This window comes from Mobula birostris, chromosome 4 (assembly GCF_030028105.1).
Source record: "Mobula birostris isolate sMobBir1 chromosome 4, sMobBir1.hap1, whole genome shotgun sequence".
NCBI classification, from domain to species: Eukaryota; Metazoa; Chordata; class Chondrichthyes; order Myliobatiformes; family Myliobatidae; genus Mobula; species Mobula birostris.
Window position 1 is genome coordinate 71,330,707 of NC_092373.1, and position 22,102 is coordinate 71,352,808.

General features: G+C 42.3%; 1 protein-coding gene across 1 annotated transcript; it reads right to left on the reverse strand.

Annotated features, from left to right (window-relative positions):
* Positions 1-16,555: 16,555 nt before the first annotated feature.
* On the reverse strand, positions 16,556-19,440 carry LOC140196392 (G-protein coupled receptor 55-like). The gene has a single exon (XM_072255516.1). It carries the CDS (start codon positions 19,223-19,225, stop codon positions 18,188-18,190), a length of 1,038 nt encoding a protein of 345 aa, XP_072111617.1. The 5' UTR covers positions 19,226-19,440; the 3' UTR covers positions 16,556-18,187.
* Positions 19,441-22,102: the final 2,662 nt, after the last annotated feature.

The following is a 22,102-nucleotide window of genomic DNA, read 5'->3' on the forward strand; positions in this document are numbered from 1 at the left end:
CCATCTCCATAATAGATTCCAAAGTTGCAGGAGGGTCCTCTTCTGTTTTAGTAGCTTTAGTACCCCTCATAATAACAATATTATGATTAAAAGTAAGATTTCAAAAGAAGTTGGAATCAGCAAAGTAGGTAATATAAGAGCAGCTCCAACAAACTGTTACTCCATCAGCAACCAGTAGGCATCTCGAAATAAACATTATCATGGAACATTTCAATGTATAACTTAAATACTTTACAGATGAATTTGTTTTTGGAAAATACGTATAGTAAGAGAATTAATAATAAATTTCCATCAGAATTAATCTTCTTGTATCCATTTTATTCTTGGAAAACAAAGATGTAAATGTGTGGAAGTAGATAATATGCAATTGATATAAATAAATGGTTGGGGATATTTGTAACTACATAACTGAGAAAATTTCTGATCCAAAAATCACTAGCTTTACTCACTTAATATATCAACAGGCAATACAATTAACTTTTGTACAATACAATTACAGTCTAATACATGAAGCATTGGATCACGATCATTCCCATGTGTTGCTGTGGCAGCATTAACCTTTTGCAATCCTGCAGGACATTATCACATCTGTACAGTGAGGCAAAGTAGTTTGGAAGCAGGGACTTGGTCTCAATCTGGAACACCTTGATAGGTGGTGCAGCGCTGAGGTCTGGATATGAAGCATTCTCTTTGCTAGGATCAGTGCCAGCTCCAGCAAGGATGCCGAATCCGCAGCATATTCTGAACTCCCAACAATGCAAAGTGTGCGCACTGATGTCAACAGTATGGAGACTGGAAATACTGACTTCACAGCCAGTTCGCTTCCAAATCACTGCAAACCCCTTTTAGAAACATGGTCATTTAGCATGAAACACGTCCTTGAACCATCACTCTCAGTTAATCTTTCCACATTCTTATCAGCATCACAGATTCTACCACTCACCAACATAGTCATAATCATAGTCATAATTTATTGATCCCGGGGGAAATTGGTTTTCATTACAGTTGCACCATAAATAATAAATAGTAATAACACCATAAATAGTTAAATAGTAATATGTAAATTATGCTAGGAAATAAGTCCAGGACCAGCCTATTGTCTCAGGGTGTCTGACTCTCCAAGGGAGGAGTTGTAAAGTTTGATGGCCACAGGCAGGAATGACTTCTTATGACGCTCTGTGTTGCATCTCGGTGGAATGAGTCTCTGGCTGAATGTACTCCTGTGCCCAACCAGTACATTATGTAGTGGATGGGAGACATTGTCCAAGATGGCATGCAACTTGGACAGCATCTTCTTTTCAGACACCACCGTCAGAGAGTCCAGTTCCATCCCCACAACATCACTGGCCTTACGAATGAGTTTGTTGATTCTGTTGGTGTCTGCCTGCTGCCCCAGCACACAACAGCAAACATGATAGCACTGGCCACCACAGACTCGTAGAACATCCACAGCATTGTCCGGCAGATGGTAAAGGACCTCAATCTCCTCAGGAAATAGAGACAGCTCTGACCCTTCTTGTAGACAGCCTCAGGAGGAAGTGGAGTGACCACTTAACCTCTCGATCCATATGTCTTTGATATGTGGGAGGAAATCAGAGCACGTTGTTTCCACCCATTCAGTTACGCCCAACTCCACATAGACAGCAGATCAGCTTTGAACTAGTTTCTCTGGAGCGGTAAAGCAGCAGTTCTCCTACGTTACTGTGTTGCCTTTTGCATTGTCATTTTATACCTCTTAAGCTTTTGTTCTTGTATCCTGGTCAAAAAGGTTCTACAACAGCTGTAAACTCATCATCTTGTTTGGTGATTGTTCCACCAAACTGATACCCAATAAGAATAACCGTGACAGGTGGATGCTGCAACTATTTGGTTTCGCTTGAACAAATGGACCCAGGCTCGGTAGTTCCTCCGAGATTCACTTTATTGTTAATACAGAGAAGAAAATAGAGAGTTGCGAGAAATGCTTTATATTGTACACTACCTACACCGCTAGTAGGTGGGGCTAACTTAAGCAACCCCTAGTAGTCTACACCACCGAGTATACTTAGCCACGTCTGCGTGGTCCCTGAAGCAGGCGATCGACTGTGGACTGGCTAAGGTGGAGGTCCTTGGCCCCAGTTCAGCTGCTCGGCCCGAAGGTGGGACCCAGGCGAGTGGTCGGCCCAAGAAAGAACTTTCCCACCTTTACAGCACTATCACCAGCTCCCAGTCCAGCTGGAAAGGGCTAGGCATCCAATCCGACGCTTACACAATCCTAACGTGGGCCAATCCAAGTCCTGGCCACATATTAAGCCAACATACATCCTCCATACCTGCAAGTACCACGACCTGTAACAATCGGCCTTTGCCCCCTCAGGGACAATCCATCCTATTAACCTTACAACCAAACAATGTAAAAAAACATTCTTTGGAGACACGGTGATTAACTACTTTTACACAAATCAGCACTTTTAGATTGCTCTCAGGCTTGTTATCTGGTAGACCAGAGTCAGATATTGTTCTCCTCTCATCTAATATCAAGGGTCAATCTTCCCAACAACATAACAGGCCCACAAATTCCTAATTGTTAACCATTTCCCTGCCGTGCCAATTTTCATACGCACACACCTACCCATACATCATACACTTACCTATACAGTGATTCTTTGTGAAATCGGTTTGGCTTTTGAGTGGATAACCTTGATTTCTTTCCTTCCAATCTTCTTGGATCAAAGATACTAATTTTGTAGGAATTTAATTCCACACAACATTACGAATTGTTGAATGCTGTGGACACATCTAAGGGTTTGAACCAAGACAACAGATATCTTTGAAGCTACGTACAGTATATCTGAGTTATTCATATCTCCACTGAACCCCTTCTTCCATTGGTGTGGTACAGAAAGGTGCAATATCTTGGATATTATTTTCAGTTTGAGTTAAAAAGCTGCTATGCTTTTGGTATAGGCAAATGGTAAATTTGCATCATAAAGCTTCAAGAGTTTTGGTGAATGTTAGAAGAAATACGAATGTTATTACATTGACAGATATTTATTTCCCCTTGGAAAGTGCATTCATTCTGACATTGTCAACAATTATTTTCTACAATTATAGTGCTTTATAGGGTAAGGTATATTTTGGACTGTTTCCAAAAGCAATGAATTCATACAATAAACATAATTAAACTTGTGAATTTTCAAATTCTTTCCCATTTTGTCTTGAATAATGGATTCTCAGGGTCAGCTGAAAGTAATATTCGAAGAACCTGTTCTCTGCTTTATCTTTTATGCTACTCTGCAGTCCTACTACACAATTTGCATATTTAACACATATTCAAAATCATGTGGCCAAAGGCCTTGCCAATTTACTTCAACGGACCAGAATGCGTATCAGTACAGCCCAGTTAGTTAATTATGATAGATTCTAGTTCTATAGCTCAATGCTTTCAGCTTCTGCTGTCTTTCATGGGGACATATATTTTCTTTCTCAGTATTAGTTTTAGAATTGACCTCTCCACATCTTTTCATCGTTCTCTATTAGATTTGTTCCTTTATTCTTGGCCTAACCAACCCTACTTTTAGCAAGTCCTTTAAAATGTGAAAAATTTGTACATCCATATATTCATCTGGGTGCCATTGTCTGCACGGTTCCTTGATGGTACCGGCATTGATTACTCTGTAATGCAGGTGCCTCAGAAACCGTGGGATATACCTGTCAAGAAACCTTTTATCAGCATGGACTAAATTTCTGGAATCCTTATTATGAAGACAATGAGCAAGCTGATATCTGTTTTCAGGCTTCCATATTAATGGATATGGGCTGATACTGCTACTGCCTTTTCTCCAAGACATTTTGCTTCTGCTGTGCCTGCAAGTTCATTATTGTGCTGTCAAATCCTGAGGAGAGAATATAGGGATCTGGGTAGGAAGCTGAAAAGCAAGACCTCTGCTGTTCCACAGGGATCTGTTCTGGGACCCTTGCTCTTTGTTATCTTTATAAATGACTTGGATGAGGAAGTGCAAGGGTGGGTTAGTAAGGCTGCAGATGATGCAAGGGTTGTTGTGGGTTACAACAGGACACTGACAAGCTGCCGAGCTGGGCTGAGACGAGGCAGATGGAGTTCAATCAAAAAAAGAAGTGTGAAGTGATTCACTTTGGAAGGTTGAATTTGAAGGCAGAATGAAAGGTGAATAGTAGGATACTTAGCAGAGTGGAGGATCAGAAAGATCTTGGGGTCCATGTCTAAAGATCCCTCAAAGCTGCTATGCAAATTAATCATATTGATAAGGTGTATGGTGTATTGGTCTTCATTAGTCGGGGGATTGAGTTCAAGAGCTGTGAGGTAATGATGCATCTCTATAAAATCCTGGTTATACCACTCTGTGTTCAGTTCTGATTGTCTCATCCTAGGATGGATGTGGAAGCTTTAGAGATGGTGCAGAGCAGATTTACCGGAATGATGCTTGGATCAGAGAGCATGTCTTATGAGGATAGGTCGGGTGAGCCAGGGCTTTTCTCTGTCAAGCACAAGGGGAAAGGAGGTGACTTGATAGAGGTGTACAAGATGCATGGAACGAGTCAATAGACAGAGGTTTTTCTCCAGGGTGGAAATAGTTAATACGGGGGGGGGTATAAATTTAAGGTGATTGGATGCAATTTTAAGGTATGTTAGGGGTGGGAGGGAATGTCAGAGGTCAGTTTTTTTTTACACAGAAAGTGGTGAGTGCATGGAAATCCCTGCCAGGGATGGTGGTAGAGGCAGATACATTAGGAGCATTTAAGAAACTCCTGAAAATGGAGGGCTATGTAGGATGGAAGGGTTAGATTGATCGTATAGGATAAAAGGGCAGTGCAGTATTATGGGCTGAAGGGCCTGTACTGTGCTGCAATGTTCAATGTTCTATTAATTAAACAATGCTAGAATTCTCACAAGCAAATACTGTTGCATTACTGAATTGCGCAGTTGTACTGTAAAGAAGAAATCTTCTCAGTAATGATTGGAATTGCAGGCTCCAGCAGATGAAGTAAGCCCCCTAGTGTGTGACTTATGGGAAGAGTCTTGCATCATTATTGAGAAGCCTGTTACAAGCACATTCAAAGATCGGCTTCCATGCCATAAATGGACTGGATTTCTCACACTGTTCAGGTGAGATATTCTACCATTTGTAGGGAGAAGATCTCTGGTTACTCATATTCTCTCCCCAGGTGCTGTCCTCTTCTGCACTATTTCCAGTCCAGCACTGAGGAAGCAGGTACCCACACCTGTGTTCATTCCAGATCTCCTAGGACAGTTCATTTCAAACTTTCTACCTCAGTACATCCAACAGTAGTTCCAGATTAGAACTGGGGCTTTCAGGGCTCCGGCCATTTTGAAATTTTGGGCAACTTTATTCATAAGTAATCCACACAAAACAGTCACCCCTCTGTGTCCGTAGATCAGACTATACTGCTGGGGTGAGGTTGATTTACAACACAATTTTATAGGAACAGACTTTGCTTGCATCACTGTTACAATAGACCAAACTTATCATTGTTCGATTGAGGCCTCAATCACGAGGAAATCTGCAGATGCTGGTAATTCAAGCAACACACATGAAAGTTGCTAGATGCTGCCTGGCCTGCTGCACTCAGCAGCAACTTTTATGTGGTTTGCTCGATTGAGGCCTTCTGCATTTTGTGGGGACCGTGGACCTGATTACTTGATTGTCTCCCTCAGTGTCTTCCTTTCCTGCCACATATTCGAGTCCAGCGTTAGAAAATAGGTACCCACCCACCTGTGCTCATCCCAGCACTTCTAGATCAGTTCAACTCCAAATATGATCCATCAATACCTCCAATGGTGGTTCCAGATGAGAAATGGTGCTTTATGAGTTTCAGCCAAGATGAGACTTTGTGCAAAGAATATTTAGTTTCTTCATGATTTCTTAACTTAACACTTTCCATGAAGCACAGAAGTCACCTCTCTGGGTTCTTGGATCAACTAACTCAAGCAAAAGTTAGAGCAATTTTACACCAAGCAGAATACTACATGATAGATTTTCCTGAGTATTTTCCTTGAGACCAGGATCACATGCTTTCAGGCTTTTGTCAGAATCAGAATCAATTTTATTATCACTGTGTTATATGACATGAAATGCAATGCTTTGTGGCAGCAGTTCAGGACAAAGACAAAATTGCTATAAATTATAAAATAAACTGTGTGAAAAAGAAGCAATGAGGTAGTGTTACAGGTTCATGGGTCATTCAGAAATCTGACGGTAGAAAAGAAGCTTTTCATGAATAATTAAGTGAGGCTCTTCAGGCTTTTGTATCTCCTCCCTGATTGGAGTAATGAGAAGAGGCATGTTCCAGCTGGTGAGGGTCTTTAATAATTAATACTGCCTTCATGAGGAACTGCACCTTGAAGATTTCCTTGACGATGCAAAGGACTGTGCCTATGATGGATCTGGTTGAGTCTACAGCCCTCTGCAGCCTTTTACAATCTGTGCATTAGAGCTTCTATAGCAGGCTATGATCCAAAGTGTCAGAATGCTGTCCACTGTACATCTATACAAAAGCAGAAGAGTATTTAGTTTCATACCAAAACTGCAAATAAATATTGCTTCTGCTACAGTGATAAGAGAGAATGTCCAGGGTAAGTAGGTTCTTTAATTATACTGGCTGCTTTACTGAAGCAGCAAGATGTATAGGTAGAGTGCGTAAAGAAGTGGCTGGTTCCTGTGATGTGCTGAGCTGAGCGAGAGCTCTCTGCAGCTTTGTGTGCTGAGCAGTTGCTATACCAAGCCGTGATGCATCTAGATAGGACTCTTTATATGGTGCATTAATTAAAATTGGGGAGGGTCAAATGGGGTATGCTAAATTTCTTTAATTTCCTGAAAAAGTAGAGATGTCAGTGCACTTTCTTGGCCATAGTGCCTATGTGACTTGCAGGACAGATTCTTGGCAATGTTCACTCCTAGCAACTTGAAGCTTTTTGCACTTAACTTCAATGCTGTTGATGTAGATAGAAGCATGCGCACAACCCTCTTTCTGAAGTCAATGACCAGTTCGTTCATTTTGCTGACATTGAGGGAAAGTTGCTGTTATACAGCATGCCATTTGGCTCTCTATTGCTTTCCTATAATCCAACTTGTTTTTTGTGATTCCTTCCACTACAGTGTTGCATTTGCAAACAGCAAACCTAGATGGAGTTAGAACAGAATCTGGTCACCCTGTCATGTGTATAGGGAGTAGGGGGCTGAGGACACAGCATTGCGAGAGACCATTGTTGAAGATAATTGTGACTGAGGCATCGATGCCTAATCTTACTGATTGTGATCTCTTGGTCAGTGATCCAGTTGCAAAAGGAGATATTGATTCCTAGATCCAGGAATTTGGATATGAACAGACTTGGAAGTATAGTATTGGAAGTGTGAATGTAGTCAGTAAACTATAATCCAACAAAGGTGTGTACTGTCCAGGTGCTGCTGGGATGAGTGCTGAGCATCCACTGTACCTGTTTTGGCAGTAGGCAGATTGCAGTGGGTTGAGATTTCTTGGATTTATTGGGTGCTGTAACCAGCCTCTTGAAGTACTTCATGATCATGAATGTCAGGCCAACTAGGCAGGAGTTATTTAGGTATGATACCTTGTTTTTCTTATGTATCAGGAAGTTAGTAGCTTTCTTAAAAAAGATGGGATCTCAGACTGAAACAACAAGAAGCTGAAACTGTCTGCAAATATACCTGCCAGCTGATGAGCACTGACACTAAGGGTATAGGCAGGGACATTATCTGCACCAGACGTTTCCCATGGGAAACTCTCTGGAAGACTGATCTGATGTCTCCAGCATTGACTGTGGGTACAGGTGCATTGAAGACTATTGAGGTGGATTGTGCCATTCTGTTTCCCTTCTATTTAAGACATACATAGAATGTGTAAAGCTCATCAGGAAATGATGTGCTGTTAATAGCAATGAGGATTGACTTAGTTCTGTAGCCTGTGATAGCGTGCAAGCCTTGCCACAACTGACAACTGGTTTAGTACTTGGTTTTGGACTGGCGCTGTCTCTTGGCATCTCCAACGTCCCATATTTCAGCAGGGAATGGATGTCTTGGCTCATCCATGACTTCTGGTTTGGAAAGTCTTGGACTTATCTGTTTGGTACACAGTCCTTTATATAGCTGATAAAGTCTATGGTGGTGGTGATATACTCAACTAGGTTGGCTGCTGAGTCTTTGAATATGGTTGAGTCCATTGATTGAAAGCAATCACATAGAAGCTTATCTATTTCTTCAGACTAGTTCTATATGGCTTTAGGGTCCATAGAATCATAGAAAAACTACAGCACAGCGGCCATCTGGCCCATATGGTTTGTGACAAACTACTTAAGCTGCCTACTCCCATTGACCTGCACCAGGACCATAGCTTTCTATACCCCTACAATCCATGTATTTATCCAAACTTCTCTTAAACAATGAAATCAAGCTCGCATGTACCAGTTGCACTGGCAGCTCTTTCAACACTCTTAAGACTCTCTTAGTGAAGAAGTTTCCCTTCATATTCCCCTTAATCTTTTCACCTTTCACTCTTAATCCATGACCTCTAGTTGCAGTCTCACCAAACCTCAGTGGAAAAAGCTTTTATGCATTTACCCTATCTATACTCCTCAAAATTTTGTATACCTCTATCAAATCTCCTTTCACTCTTCTACATTCTAAGGAATAATGTCCTAACCTACTCAATTTTTCCTTATAACTCAGGTCCTCCAGACCCAACAACATCCTTGTAAATTTCTCAGTACTCTTTCAACCTTATTTACATCTTTCCTGTAGCTATGACTTTCTGTACTCGATTCTGCTGTTTCAGCTTCTGTTTGAATGCAGGGAGCACAGCTTTGTGGTCTGATTTACTGAAGTGAAAGCAGGGGCTTGATGGTTGGGTAGCAATGGTCAAGTGTTGGGATGCCGATGGGACAGGAGACCAGTTGGTATTGTTTTGAAGCACGGTCTGGAATTTGGCCTGGTTGAAGTCACCTGCACTGATGAAGAGGGTGCCAGGGTATCAAATTCCAAGTCTGTTAATCAGAGTACAGTTCATTAAGTGCAGGCTTCATACCCACCCGAAGTGGGATGTAGACTGCCGTCAGCATAACTGAAATAAACACCCGTGGCAGGTAGAATGGATGGAACTTCATCTTTAGATATTCTAACTCAAGTGAGCAGGAACTTGTCAGGACCATGATGTCTGAGCAGTAAGAGGAGGTGATTAGAACATAGAACATAGAACATAGAAAATAGTAGGCCATTCGGCCCTTCGAGCCTGCACCGCCATTTATTATCATGACTGATCATCCTACTCAGAACCCCGCCCCAGCCTTCCCTCCATACCCCCTGATCCCCTTAGCCACAAGGGCCATTAGTCCCATTAGGAGGCAGACTCCTTTGACTTTTGCTTTTCCAGAGGACAGCTACCAGGTGAATGGAGAAGCCCTCAGGTTGCAAGGTGCAGTCAGATGAAGCAGGTCTAAGCCACGTTTCAGCGAGAGAACATAGCAGTGCCTCAGTTTGTATTCAAGCAATATCATCAGTGTCACGATGTGCGCTGGCAATATCAGAACTCAAGTGCAGAGGAAAGACAGACTCTGATGTAGAGGCGGCGACGAGAGTTTATCCATAATAATTCCAAAATAACATGGGTGGCTCGGCCAAGTGACATCATGAGAAGAAACTGTTTTAAACTATGACCTCGCAATTAGCAATAATCAGGCATCTGCTTAAATGATATAAGTGATATGGAATCCCTGAGCCTATCACGATAAACTTAACAAGCTTAAACAGAAAGCACCAGGAAACCACATTGGAAAGAGTGAGTTGCTTGAGAAAAACATAAGGAACTCTAAACAATTGATAACTCTCTTTAAACAACAATGATCAAATTCAGCTGCTCTAAAAACATTGGAGTCCAAAGCTCACTGGCACAGGCACAGGCCTGAGCAGCTCATTATAGTACCCCCTCCCTATGGCTGGCACCTGAAGTCCCAGGGAGACCTGAAAATGCAAGATCCGGGTAATACTCGAGAGACCCGGGGACCTCAAGAGGCAGATAAACCTGGGGACTCCGAGAGGCGATCAGACTTGGGAATCCTTGAGATGGCGAGAATATTGAAAAAGTCTTGGAAACATTGTAAGTGCCATGGGGAACCTTGAGAACTTTGAGAATGTTGAGAACTTTGAACACTTAGACCAAGATGCTTTCACCAGGATGAATAGACTGGAACTCTTAGACCTGGGAGCTTGAGTCCTTGAAAACATGAAACTTGAAACCTAGGGCAGGATCCAGGAAGGACCTTCCTCACAGTGTTTAACTCTTCACTATTTTACCAAAGGCAATTAGGTTACAGAAGGCTATACTCTCACTTTATAACTTGAGACAGCATAGACAGGCTCTTCTTATCACAGAGCTAACTGGCTCTCAGTAGATCTCTTTCATTTGTTATCTGAAAGTTCAATTTTTTCAGTCAGAATTTTCTTCAAGACGTTAAATATAAGGTAGCTTACTCTTGGTATAGGGTGGCGGGGTGGAGATACGTTTCCACCAAAGAGGTGTAAAGGTACCCCTAAAGCATTGGAAAGGGTACAGAGGAGATTTACTAGGACGCTGCCTGGTTTAGAAAGAATTGATTATGATCAGAGATTAAGGGAGCTAGGGCTTTACTCTTTGGAGAGAAGGAGGATGAGAGGAGACATGATAGAGGTATACAAGATAATAAGAGGAATAGATAGAGTGGATAGCCAGCGCCTCTTCCCTAGGGCACCACTGCTCAATACAAGAGGGGGCGCGCACTGATTTTTTTCACGCGCTGCTTTTTATCGCGCGCTGAATTTTTTTCGTAACAGTGAAAGCACCTTCTGGAAGCGAAAACAGGGTACTAATGTAGGTCTTTTGTAACAGTGAGGTTTCGTAAAGCGAACGTTCGAAAAGCGGGGGACACCTATATTGAATGCTGAGCTGTAATCGATAAAGAGCATCCTGTAAGGGGTGGGAAGTTCAAGGGGGATATTAGAGGAAGGTTTTTTACTCAGAGAGTGGTTGGTGCGTGGAATGCACTGCCTGAGTCAGTGGTGGAGGCAGATACACTAGTGAAGTTTAAGAGACTACTATTCAGGTATATGGAGGAATTTAAGGTGGGGGCTTATATGGGAGGCAGGGTTTGAGGGTCAGCACAACATTGTGGGCCGAAGGGCCTATGCTGTGCTGTACTATTCTATGTTCTATGTTCCCTCCAATAGCCTGCAGATCTCCCTTAGCTGCCCACCACCCGATCAGGGTCACATGAAGAAATGGGAGCAGGTGGTGGATGGTCGTATGAGCAGCTGGTATATATCACATTGTGGTTATGCAACTACTGATGCCAGACGACAATCTCTGAAGGGTATTGATAATGGCTGGGTCACCTGTCTTGTAAAGACACTTCCCAGAAGAAGGCAATAGCAAACCAGTTCCGTAGAAGAATTTGCCAAAAACAAAACAATGGCCAAAACAATGATCGCCCACATCATAAGACATGGCACATATGAATGAATTAAGGGTTACTTTACTTGTGTGCTTGAACACTCCAGCCCGGGATCAGCTTTTAGAGCAGGGCTCTTTGGGGTTGCAAACTCAAATTACTGTTTCAGGAGACACTTGTACATTGGAACATTAGCATTATTCATCAGTACAGACAGACGGGAATTATGTATTGTAAGAGGTTAGTCCAACCCACTGCAGTTGTTAATATGTAAGCTTATTTCAATTATTCTTGATAGTGTCCTTTCAAACATTGAATTGACATTAACAAGGACATACCATTGTTGCAAAGAACCATATCAGTAAATGGCAAGTTCTAAAATTTACACCATTGTCTTGAATGTTGATCTGTTGAATCAAAGTAAACTTAACAAGCTTAAACAGAAAGTACCAGGAGCCCGCATTACAAAGAGTGAGTCGCTCAAGAAAAACATAGGGAACTCTAAATGATTGACAACTCTCATTAAACAACAATTATCCATTTCAGGTGCTGAGACAAAAGGCACCGAAGCATTCGGGCTCTCACGACCAGACTATGTAACAGTTTCTTCCCCCAAGCCATCGGACTCCTCAATACCCAGAGCCTGGACTGACACCAACCTACTGCCCTCTACTGTGCCTATTGTCTTGTTTATTATTTATTGTAATGCCTGCACTGTTTTGTGCAGTTTATGCAGTCCTGGGTAGGTCTGTAGTCTAGTGTAGTTTTTGTGTTGTCTTACATAGTTCAGTGTAGTTTTTGTTATATTTCATGTAACACCATGTTCCTGAAAAATGCTGTCTCATTTTTACTGTGTACTGTACCAGCAGTTATGTTCGAAATGAAATAAAAAGTGACTTGACTTGACTTGAGAAAACTTGGTTTCCCTGAATGCTGTCTGATGCCCACACAGGTCAGAAGAGCTCATTACAATCAGTTCACTTCCATCACCAATATCCATTATTTTTTCAGGCCATTATCTTAGAGTACAGGGCAGAAAAATCATCTGATCCTAGTCCAAGAAATGTCACTAAATTTTAGAAATCAGTTTATACAGATTGAAATAATGTATTTTTATCCTCTTAAAATCCTTCATGATAATATAGAAATACATCCAATCCAGGCAATAGTTTGTCCTTGCCAAACAGAAATTAGGAGAAATGCCCACAGTGTCAGGTAATCCACTACCTTCAAAAAGCACAAAAATAAGGCTATATGATATGGAGTAAAGCAGAGAAGGAAAGCTAATGATTGGAAGAGATTAATTTCATAGATTGCATCCATTTTTTCTAACTCACAACAACTTCTCTGCATGTTCTTCTAATTTAGATACGGCAGAAAAAAACACAGCAAATGCAGCAATTAAAGATACAGTGAGCACGATCAGAGTAATTGTACAAGAACTAGATTCTTGATTAGCCAAGACATCAAAGGGTATGGGGAGAAGTCAGGGGAGTGAGGATGACTGAAAGAATTGGATCAGCCAATGATTGAATGGCAGAGTAGACTTGATGGGCCGAATGACCTACTTCTGCTCCCATATCTTATGATCTAATGGTCTAACTCCAGAATGTATCACAATCAATGCAAGCATTGCCAGCTTTCTTTAGAGATCCTAGGTGTTCCACCAGAAAGGGGCGCTTGATAGCAATGTACCGACCTAAAGAGATCAGCATGACTAACAGGGTGGTCACGTAGATGTTGACAGTGCAAAAGGGACTGCACAAAATGATGGAAGCATGAACTCCCTTGTGCATTTTGAAAGACAGAGAGAGAGGCAGAAGCACATCGGAAAACGTTATGATTGTCATGTAGATCACAGACTCCATCTGATTCTTTCATTTGAAGCATTTTATCCAGAGCGCTGATGAAATGATGACCATCACAGCGTGAATGTAGTGATGTGCACCATGTACTGGAAAGTTTTCACAAACTCAAGTTCTGTTTTGTTGTTCAAAGTGCACATGTTGTTAGGGGTGCAGCCAGATAGACAGAATCAGTCATATTACCTGACTTAAGTATTGTTTTTCTCATTACTTTCATATCCAGTTGTATTATAAGTAGTAATGTCCGATGGGTCTTGTTTTCCCAAGGCTACACCAACATTTTTATTGATTTATTCTGCGTGTTTATCTAACACCACACAGGTGAGCCACATTCAAGATGGCTACACGTTTCACAGCCCCGACGTGATCTTAACATGTGTAGGAGCTAAAGCTATTTCTAATGCTGTATGGGGCAGGTAGGAGGGCAACTTCTTTTTCTACTTTCATGCTACCAGTGAGTAAACCACACATAAGTTACCATCCTTCAGAATGGATGTGTACTGTGCAAAGAAATCCCAGCTAATAAGACACCATAGTGTTGAAATGAAGGCAAAGAACTCAATTTCATGCTCAACTTTATTTACTGCTAAGGGCACAGCTGGATAGCAGTGAATTTACAATTTAACAGAAATATTAACATGTAAATAACTTCTGGAATTACATTTGCCTTCTATTTCCAAAGCTTTCTTCATTTGACATAGGATTAAAGGTTTTCCCTTCTCATACACTCACTGGCAACAACTGGAGCTTGAAACACTTCTGTCTGCATTATAAAGATCACATTTTGTGCCACAAAAGTAGTCTTTAATTACATGCTGCATTGCCAATTCTGCACTAACACAATTTCTTAATATTTGTGCCAACGTTTAGGAAATGTGTCTCTGATTTTACTTCATTTGCATACATTTACCATATGAAAACAGAACTATCGTAAGAACATTGAACAGTACACTCATGACAGGTTCTTCTTCCACAATGTTGTGCTGAATGACACCAAGGAGGGGGAGGGGGGAAGGGGGAGGGGGCGAGGAGAGGGGGAGGGGTTGGTGCACATGGTAAGGAACTGCTGGAATAGACGTGGGAAGGTAAAGGAGTTGATATACTACAGCTGTGGCCTATAGGGATAGGGTTGGTGGCAAAAAAAAGAGGAAAGAAAAACAGGTGGATGTCACAGCAGACACGCAATCTCTCACTTCATCAACGCCAGTTTGACTGTCGATCAGATCTTCGAGAAGGTGCAGACGGCTTCTGAGGCAGAAAAAGATGTGACGGCGCCACCCCCCCCCGTGGAGACCCACGGATGTAAACAACAGAATTGTTAGGGGGCCAACAATGCGGTATAGTATATCAGTGGACACAGGGCCATTGCTATCGACAATTGACCTACCCTTGCCAACAACCAGACAAGATATTTATATTATGGGTGTAGGAGGGAAAACGGTGAAAACAGAAGGAAACGAGTCGCAGATACTCGAAATCGATGAGGTGCAGCTTCCAGTGTATTTCTGGGTATGTCCAAATAATGAGGGTCATATCCTAAGGGAAGTAGGGGCCGTTAAAGGTTCAGGAAAGGGAGAAATAATATGGAGCAGCGAACACATACAACCAACAGCGAACACAACATGGCCAGTATAGTCGCACTGACGACTGTTCAGAATAAATTCCCTTACTCTAGTACACCAGGGAATACTCAGAGTGACTGCGTAAACTATTAACTCGCCTATATGGCCAGTAAAGAATCCCAATGGATCATATCGGTTAACAATATATTATACCACCCTTAATAAAATCATGCCGAGACTCCATCCCATTGTGGCGAGCATTGCAACAATCCAGAATGGCCTGTCTCCAAAACATAAAGTTTTATTTCAGTCCTGGATATTGCTAATGGATTTGGGGGCACTTGAGTCCCAGGACAGATTTACCTTCACTCTGGGTGAGCAGCAGTATACTGTACGTGGACCGGACTTCTCTAGGGATTCCATAATAACCCAGCCATTTCCCATAAGGTCATGGCGCAGACTTTGGAAAAACTCGATCTACTGGTCAACCAGTTTGCAATATGTGGATGATCTACTGATTGCTTAGGAAGATGAAGCAGGTCATTGAGGGGTAATAGCCAGTGTTTCAGAGTTACAGCGAGACGAGGAGTTTATAATCAGTCCACACAAGGATCAGATAGGAACGCAAACGTACAGTACCGTTTCGCAGGGGAGGAAGGACCTGTCGGATGACAGACATTCGGCAATCAACTTCATGAACTGCTGGAAACATAGAAACATATAAATCTACAGCACATTACAGGCCCACAGTGCTGTGCCGGCTATGTGTCCTCCTCTAGAAACTGCCTAGAATTTCCCTACTGCATAGCCCTCTATTTTTCAAAGCTCCATGAACCTATCTAAGAGTCTCTTAAAAGACCCTATTGTATCCATTTCTACCACCTTTGCTGGCAGTGCACTCCATGCACCCACCACTCTCTGTGTGAAAAACTTACCTCTGACATCCCCCTTGTACCTACTTCCAAGCACCTTAAAACTGCGCCTCCTCGTGTTAGCCATTCCGGCACTGGGAAAAAGCCCGTCAGGACCGGCTTCAGTAAAGACAGATAGACTGCATCCCTATACCTCCTCCCTTACCGCCATTCAGGACCCCAAACAGTCCTTCCAGGTGAGGCGACACTTCACCTTTGAGTCTATTGGGTTCATATACTGTGTTCGGTGCTCTCAGTGTGGCCACTTGTATATCGGTGAGACCCGAAGTAGATCGGGAGACCGCTTCGCCGAGCATCTACGCTAAATCCACCAGAACAAGCGGGATCTCCCAGTGGCCATCTATATTAATTCCACTTCCCAGTCCTATTCCGTGATGTTCATCCATGACCTCCTTCACTGTCGGGATAAGGCCACACTTAGGTTGGAGCAACAACACCTTATATCACGTTTGGGTAGCCTCCAATTTCAAGGCATGAACATCGATTTCTCAAACTTCCAGTAATGCTTCCCCCCTTCACCATTTCCCATCCCCTTGGCCATCTCTCCTTGCTCACCCATCAACTCCCCCAGTGATCCCCCCACTCCCCGCTTTTTCTTTCTTCCATGGCTTTCTGTCTCTTTCACCAATCAACTTCCTAGCTCTTTGCTTCATTCCCCCCCCATCCCAAGTTTCACCTATCGCCTGGAGTTTCTCTCTCCCTCCACCCACCTCCCCACCTTACAAATCTACTCCTCAGCTTTGTTTCTCCAGTCCTGCCGAAGGGTTTCATAGAAAATAGGTGCAGGAGTAGGCCATTCGGCCCTTCGAGCCTGCACCGCCATTTATTATGATCATGGCTGATCATCCAACTCAGAACACCGCCCCAGCCTTCCCTCCATACCCCCTGACCCCCGTAGCCACAAGGGCCATATCTAACTCCTTCTTAAATATAGCCAATGAACTGGCCTCAACTGTTTCCTGTGGCAGAGAATTCCACAGATTCACCACTCTTTGTGTGAAGAACTTTTTCCTAATCTCGGTCCTAAAAGGCTTCCCCTCTATCCTCAAACTGTGGCCCCTCGTTCTGGACTTCCCCAACATCGGGAACAATCTTCCTGCATCTAGCCTGTCCAATCCCTTTAGGATCTTATACGTTTCAATCAGATCCCCCCCCTCAATCTTCTAAATTCCAACGAGTACAAGCCCAGTTCATCCAGTCTTTCTTCATATGAAAGTCCTGCCATCCCAGGAATCAATCTGGTGAACCTTCGTTGTACTCCCTCTATGGCAAGGATATCTTTCCTCAGATTAGGGGACCAAAACTGCACACAGTACTCCAGGTGTGGTCTCACCAAGGCCTTGTACAACTGCAGTAGTACCTCCCTGCTCCTGTACTCAAATCCTCTCGCTATAAATGCCAGCATACCATTCGCCTTTTGGCCCGAAACGTCGACTGTTTTTTTTCCATAGATGCTGCCTGGCCTGCTGAGTTCCTCCAGCATTTTGTGTGTGTGTTGCTTAGATTTCCAGCACCTGCATATTTTCTCTTGTTTATACTGTATTTCGGCAGTATACGATGAATAGTACATAATGTCATCATAGCTTGTCACACCAGACAACCAGCCACATATAGTACATATGAAAGCAATTTAAAATTAACATTATCTACGTTCACAAGAAACTATTTGGTACAAGTTCACAATTTATACAATAGTCGGGTAAGGTCCCTCCAGATGACAAGAAAATCCAAGAGCATTCCTCTAATTTCACGTTTCAGGCTTTTTTGAAATAAATTGCAATTTCTAATATCGCGTCAGTTTGATTTCCTGTTCTTGTTAAAGTTGATAACCTTCAATGCTCTCGATTTGTTTCAATATTGCTAAATTGAGGCCCATGAAATGTTTGCATGCTAACCGCTTTGAGTTTATATTAAATATACCAGCAGCTTTCTGAGACCTTTTTAAACCATTGGTAGTCGTTGACTGCACTTAAAACAAAGCAACATGTTCATTTTTATAATCATTTAAAACATCATAAAGACAAACAAAGAGGTTCACCCCCATGCATAACTAACCATTTTCAATTATTTCTGTAAAATCATTGACCACTCATCCAGTTTATGTGCATTAAGTAGGAACATAAAAATTAACGAGCTGGTTTTCGACTAATATCATTAATATTAATTATACTATCCCCCCCGGAGTTTCAGCCACTGTCCCGTTGACATAATACCAAAGAGTTAATATACTTCAAAATCGATCAAATAAATTAAGCATCGTTCACTATGATTTATTTTTTCACGTAACCAATGTAAGTAGGCAATCAATAAGTTATATTTATGTACCCAAGGTAAAGACAACAGATTGAATTTTTCGGGTTAACTAATATTGGTCGAAAGTGTTTCCTCTGTTCTCTTCCTTTTCGACTTCCAGAACTCTTTGATCATTAAAATGTAATACATAGCATCCAGGAAACAGTTTGTTGTCGCCAAACACTGACTGATCTGGAGAAATACGCGCAAAGGTACCTGGTAATCCTCCGCAATGTAACAATTTTTTGCCAAGAAGTACAGAAACAAGGCTACATGACACGGAGTGAAGCACACAAGGAAGATAACCAGATTGGAAGAGATTATTCTCCTGGACACCTTAGTGTCAAGGTCATCTCTCACTTCATCTCCACTCTGCAATGTTCTTCTAATATGAACACTGCAGAAAATCACAACAGCTGCAGAACTGACAAATATAGCGAGCATACTCAGAGGAATTGCGCGTTTTTCCCAAAATGTAGAAAAATTCGAGAAACAAGTTTTATCTTCCTCTGAAGTCTTTTGCAAGTAATTCGGAATACTTGCAGACCAGATACCGAGCCACAGAACAGTGCAGGCAATAGCTGCTTTCTTTGGAGATCTGAGGGTTCTCGCGTTAAAGGGGTGCTTGATAGCAATGTAACGATCCACAGATATCAGCATGATTAATAGGATGGTCCCGTAGGTGTTGACAAAGTAGAGGGATTCCACAAACTGACAGAAGCGTGCACCGAGATGCCAGGTGTTTTTTTTCTTGTAGGCGTACATTTTGAAAGGCAGAGAGAAAAGCAACAGGATGTCAGAAAATATCAAATTGGTCATGTAGATCACAGTCTCTGTCCAATTCTTTAACCTGAAGCATATCATCCCGAGTGCCGCTGAATTGACAACCAGTCCCAAGATGAACGTCGGGATATGCACCACGTACCGGAATGTCCTCACAACTTCAAACTCCGTTGTGTTGCTCGAATTGCACATGTTGTTCGGTGAGTAACCGGACAAAAAAATCAGTCGTAGTAGTCGTCCTAAACGCTGTTCTTTTCTGTTACTTTCACATTCGATGTAATCAGAAGCAGTAATCGTAGGGTTCCTTCCGCCAACATGCATTCACACGGTCTTGATTCTCGCTGCGTGTTTATCTGACACTTCCATGGTGACATGCATACCAGCTACATTAGGAGAAGCTACCGTATCTCAGCACAATTTTTTCTCTCTGAAATGGCGTGTGGCGGGGGTAAGAGGGAAACTTTTCTTTCTTTAGAATTTCAAATATTCACGAACATGGCAATGACAGTTCCAGTCAAGGAGCTTTAGAATGAGTCAATGTAGTGTGGTTGGAGGTCAAAAGCTTGAACAAGCACCAGGCTCCACCTTATTTGGAAGAGACAGAAGTCCACGTCAGCCCCAGCAAGCAACCCTATCTATCCCATTCATTCCCTTTATTCCTCTAAAACCGCAATTACATTTACCCCCTCAAGCGCTTCAGTTCCTGGTTGATTTTGTTTGCACACACTTAGACAAGGTAATTTATAGTGGTCTATTACTCACTAGACAGCCCATCCCAATGTCGGAGTCGTACAACATGAGAGCAGCCCTATTGGTCATGATGACTGTATTGTCCAAGGTGCTCCTCTTATCTGTCCGTAATTCTCTCATTGTCCTCTCCCATCCATGTATTTACCAAAATGGTTTTAAAATAAGACCATAAGGCAAGATATAGGAACGGAATTAGGCCATTTGGCCTATTGAGTCTGTCTGCTATTTCATCATGGCCGATCCAGCTCCAATCTCCTGCCTTCTCCCCCTATCCCTTCATGCCCTGACTAATGAAGAATGTTACTTATGTGTCTGTCTCATAGAAACGTGGAAACATAGAAAATGTACAGCACATTACAGGCTCTTCTAGGAGCTGTCTAGGATTCTCTACCTCATAGCCCTCTATTTTTCTAAGCTCCACATACCTATCTAAGAGTCTCTTAACAGATCCTATTGCATCCACCTCTACCACCTTCACAGGTAGTGCATTCCAGACAGCTATCAATCTTTGGGTGAAAAACTTACCTCTGGCATCCCCCTTGTACTTACTTCCAAGCACCTTAAAACTATGCCCCCTTGTGTAAACCATTTCAGCCCTGGGAAAAAGCCTCTGACTATCCACACAATCAATGCCTCTCATCATCTTATACACCTCTATCAGGTCAGCTCTCATCCTCCGTTGCTCCAAGAAGAAAAGGCCTAGTTCACTCAACCTATTCTCATAATGCATGCTCTCCAATCCAGGCAACATCCTTGTAAATCTCCCCTACACTCTGTGTATAGTATTCACATTCTTCCTGTAGTGGGATGATCAGAACGGAACACAGTACTCCAAGTGGAGTCTAACTGAGGTCTTATATAGCTATAACATTATCTCATGGCTCTTGAACTCAACCACATGGTTGATGAATGCCAACACACCATACGCCTTCTTAACAACACTGTCAACCTGCGCAGCAGCTTGACATGGACCCCAAGATCTCATTGATCCTCCACACTGCCAAGAGTCTTACCATTAATATTATATTCTGTCTTCAAATTTGACCTTCCAAAATGAAACACTTCACGCTTATCTGGGTTGAACTCCATCTGCCACTTCTCAGCTCAGTTCTGCATTCTATTGATGTCCTGCTGTAATCTCTGACAAGCTTCCAGACTATCCACAACACCCCCAACTTTTGTGTAATCAGAAAACTTACTAACCCACCCTTCTACTTCCTCATCCAGGTCATTTATAAAATTCACAAAGAGGATGGGTCCCAGAACAGATTCCTGCAGAACATCACTGGTCACTGACCTCCATGCAAAATATGAACCATCTACAACCCCCTTTGCATTCTGTGGGCAAATCAGTTCTAGATCCACAAAGCAAGGTCTCCTTGGATTCCATACCTCATTACTTTCTGAATGAGCCTCACATGGGGCACCTTATCAAATGCCTTACTGAAATTCATATACACTACATTCACTGCTCTACTTTCATCAATGTGTTTTCTTGCATCCTCAAAGAATTCACTCAGGTTTGTAAGATGTGACCTGTCCTTGACAAAACTATGCTGACCATTCCAAATCAAATCATGTTTCTCCAAATGCTCATTAGTTCTGACTCTCAGAATCTTCTCCAACAACTTGCCCACCATTGAATTAAGACTCACTGGTCTATAATTTCCTGGCTTATCTCTACTCCCTTTCTTGAATAAGGGAACAACATTTGTAACCTTCCAATCCTCTGATACTTCTCCTGTCCCTATTGATGATGCGAATGTTATTGTCGGAGGCTCCCTCACTTCCCACAGTAGCCTGGAGTATATCTTGTCTGGTCTCCATGACTTACCTAACTTAATACCTTTCAACAGCTCCACCACCTCCTCTGTCTTAATATCTGTACGCTCAAGTGCTTCAGTCTGCTGTAGCTCATCCCCACAATTGCAAAGGTCTATTTCACTGGAGAATACTGAAGCAAGTTATTCATTAAGTACCTCCACTACCTTCTCAAGCTCCATGCACATGTTTCCACTTTCACATCTGATTGGTCTTATTCTCACACAGCTCATCCTCTTGCTTTTCACCTACTAATGCCTTGGGGTTTTCCTTAATCCTGCTTGCCAAGACCTTTTTATGGCCCCCTCTAGCTCTCCTAATTTTATTCCTGAGCTCCTTCCAGGAAAACTGGTAATTTTCTAGAGCTCTAACATACATATTTTCTTGAACCTTTAGTAAGTTTTTCTTTTCTTCTTAACTAGATTTTTGTACACCATAGTTCTTTTCCCCTACCATCCTTTCCCTGCCTCAATGGAACATACCTATGCAGAACACCATGCAAATGTTCCCTGAACATTTGCCATATCTCTGCTGTGCATTTTCCTAAGAACATCTGCTCCCAATTTATGTTCCCTAGTTCCTGTCTAATAGCATCATATTTCCCCCCACCCCAATTAAATGTTTTCT

Excerpts from the sequence above, each read along its gene's own strand:
- LOC140196392 (XM_072255516.1), bottom strand. The coding sequence starts at position 19,225 with ATGCATGTTGGCGGAAGGAACCCTACGATTACTGCTTCTGATTACATC.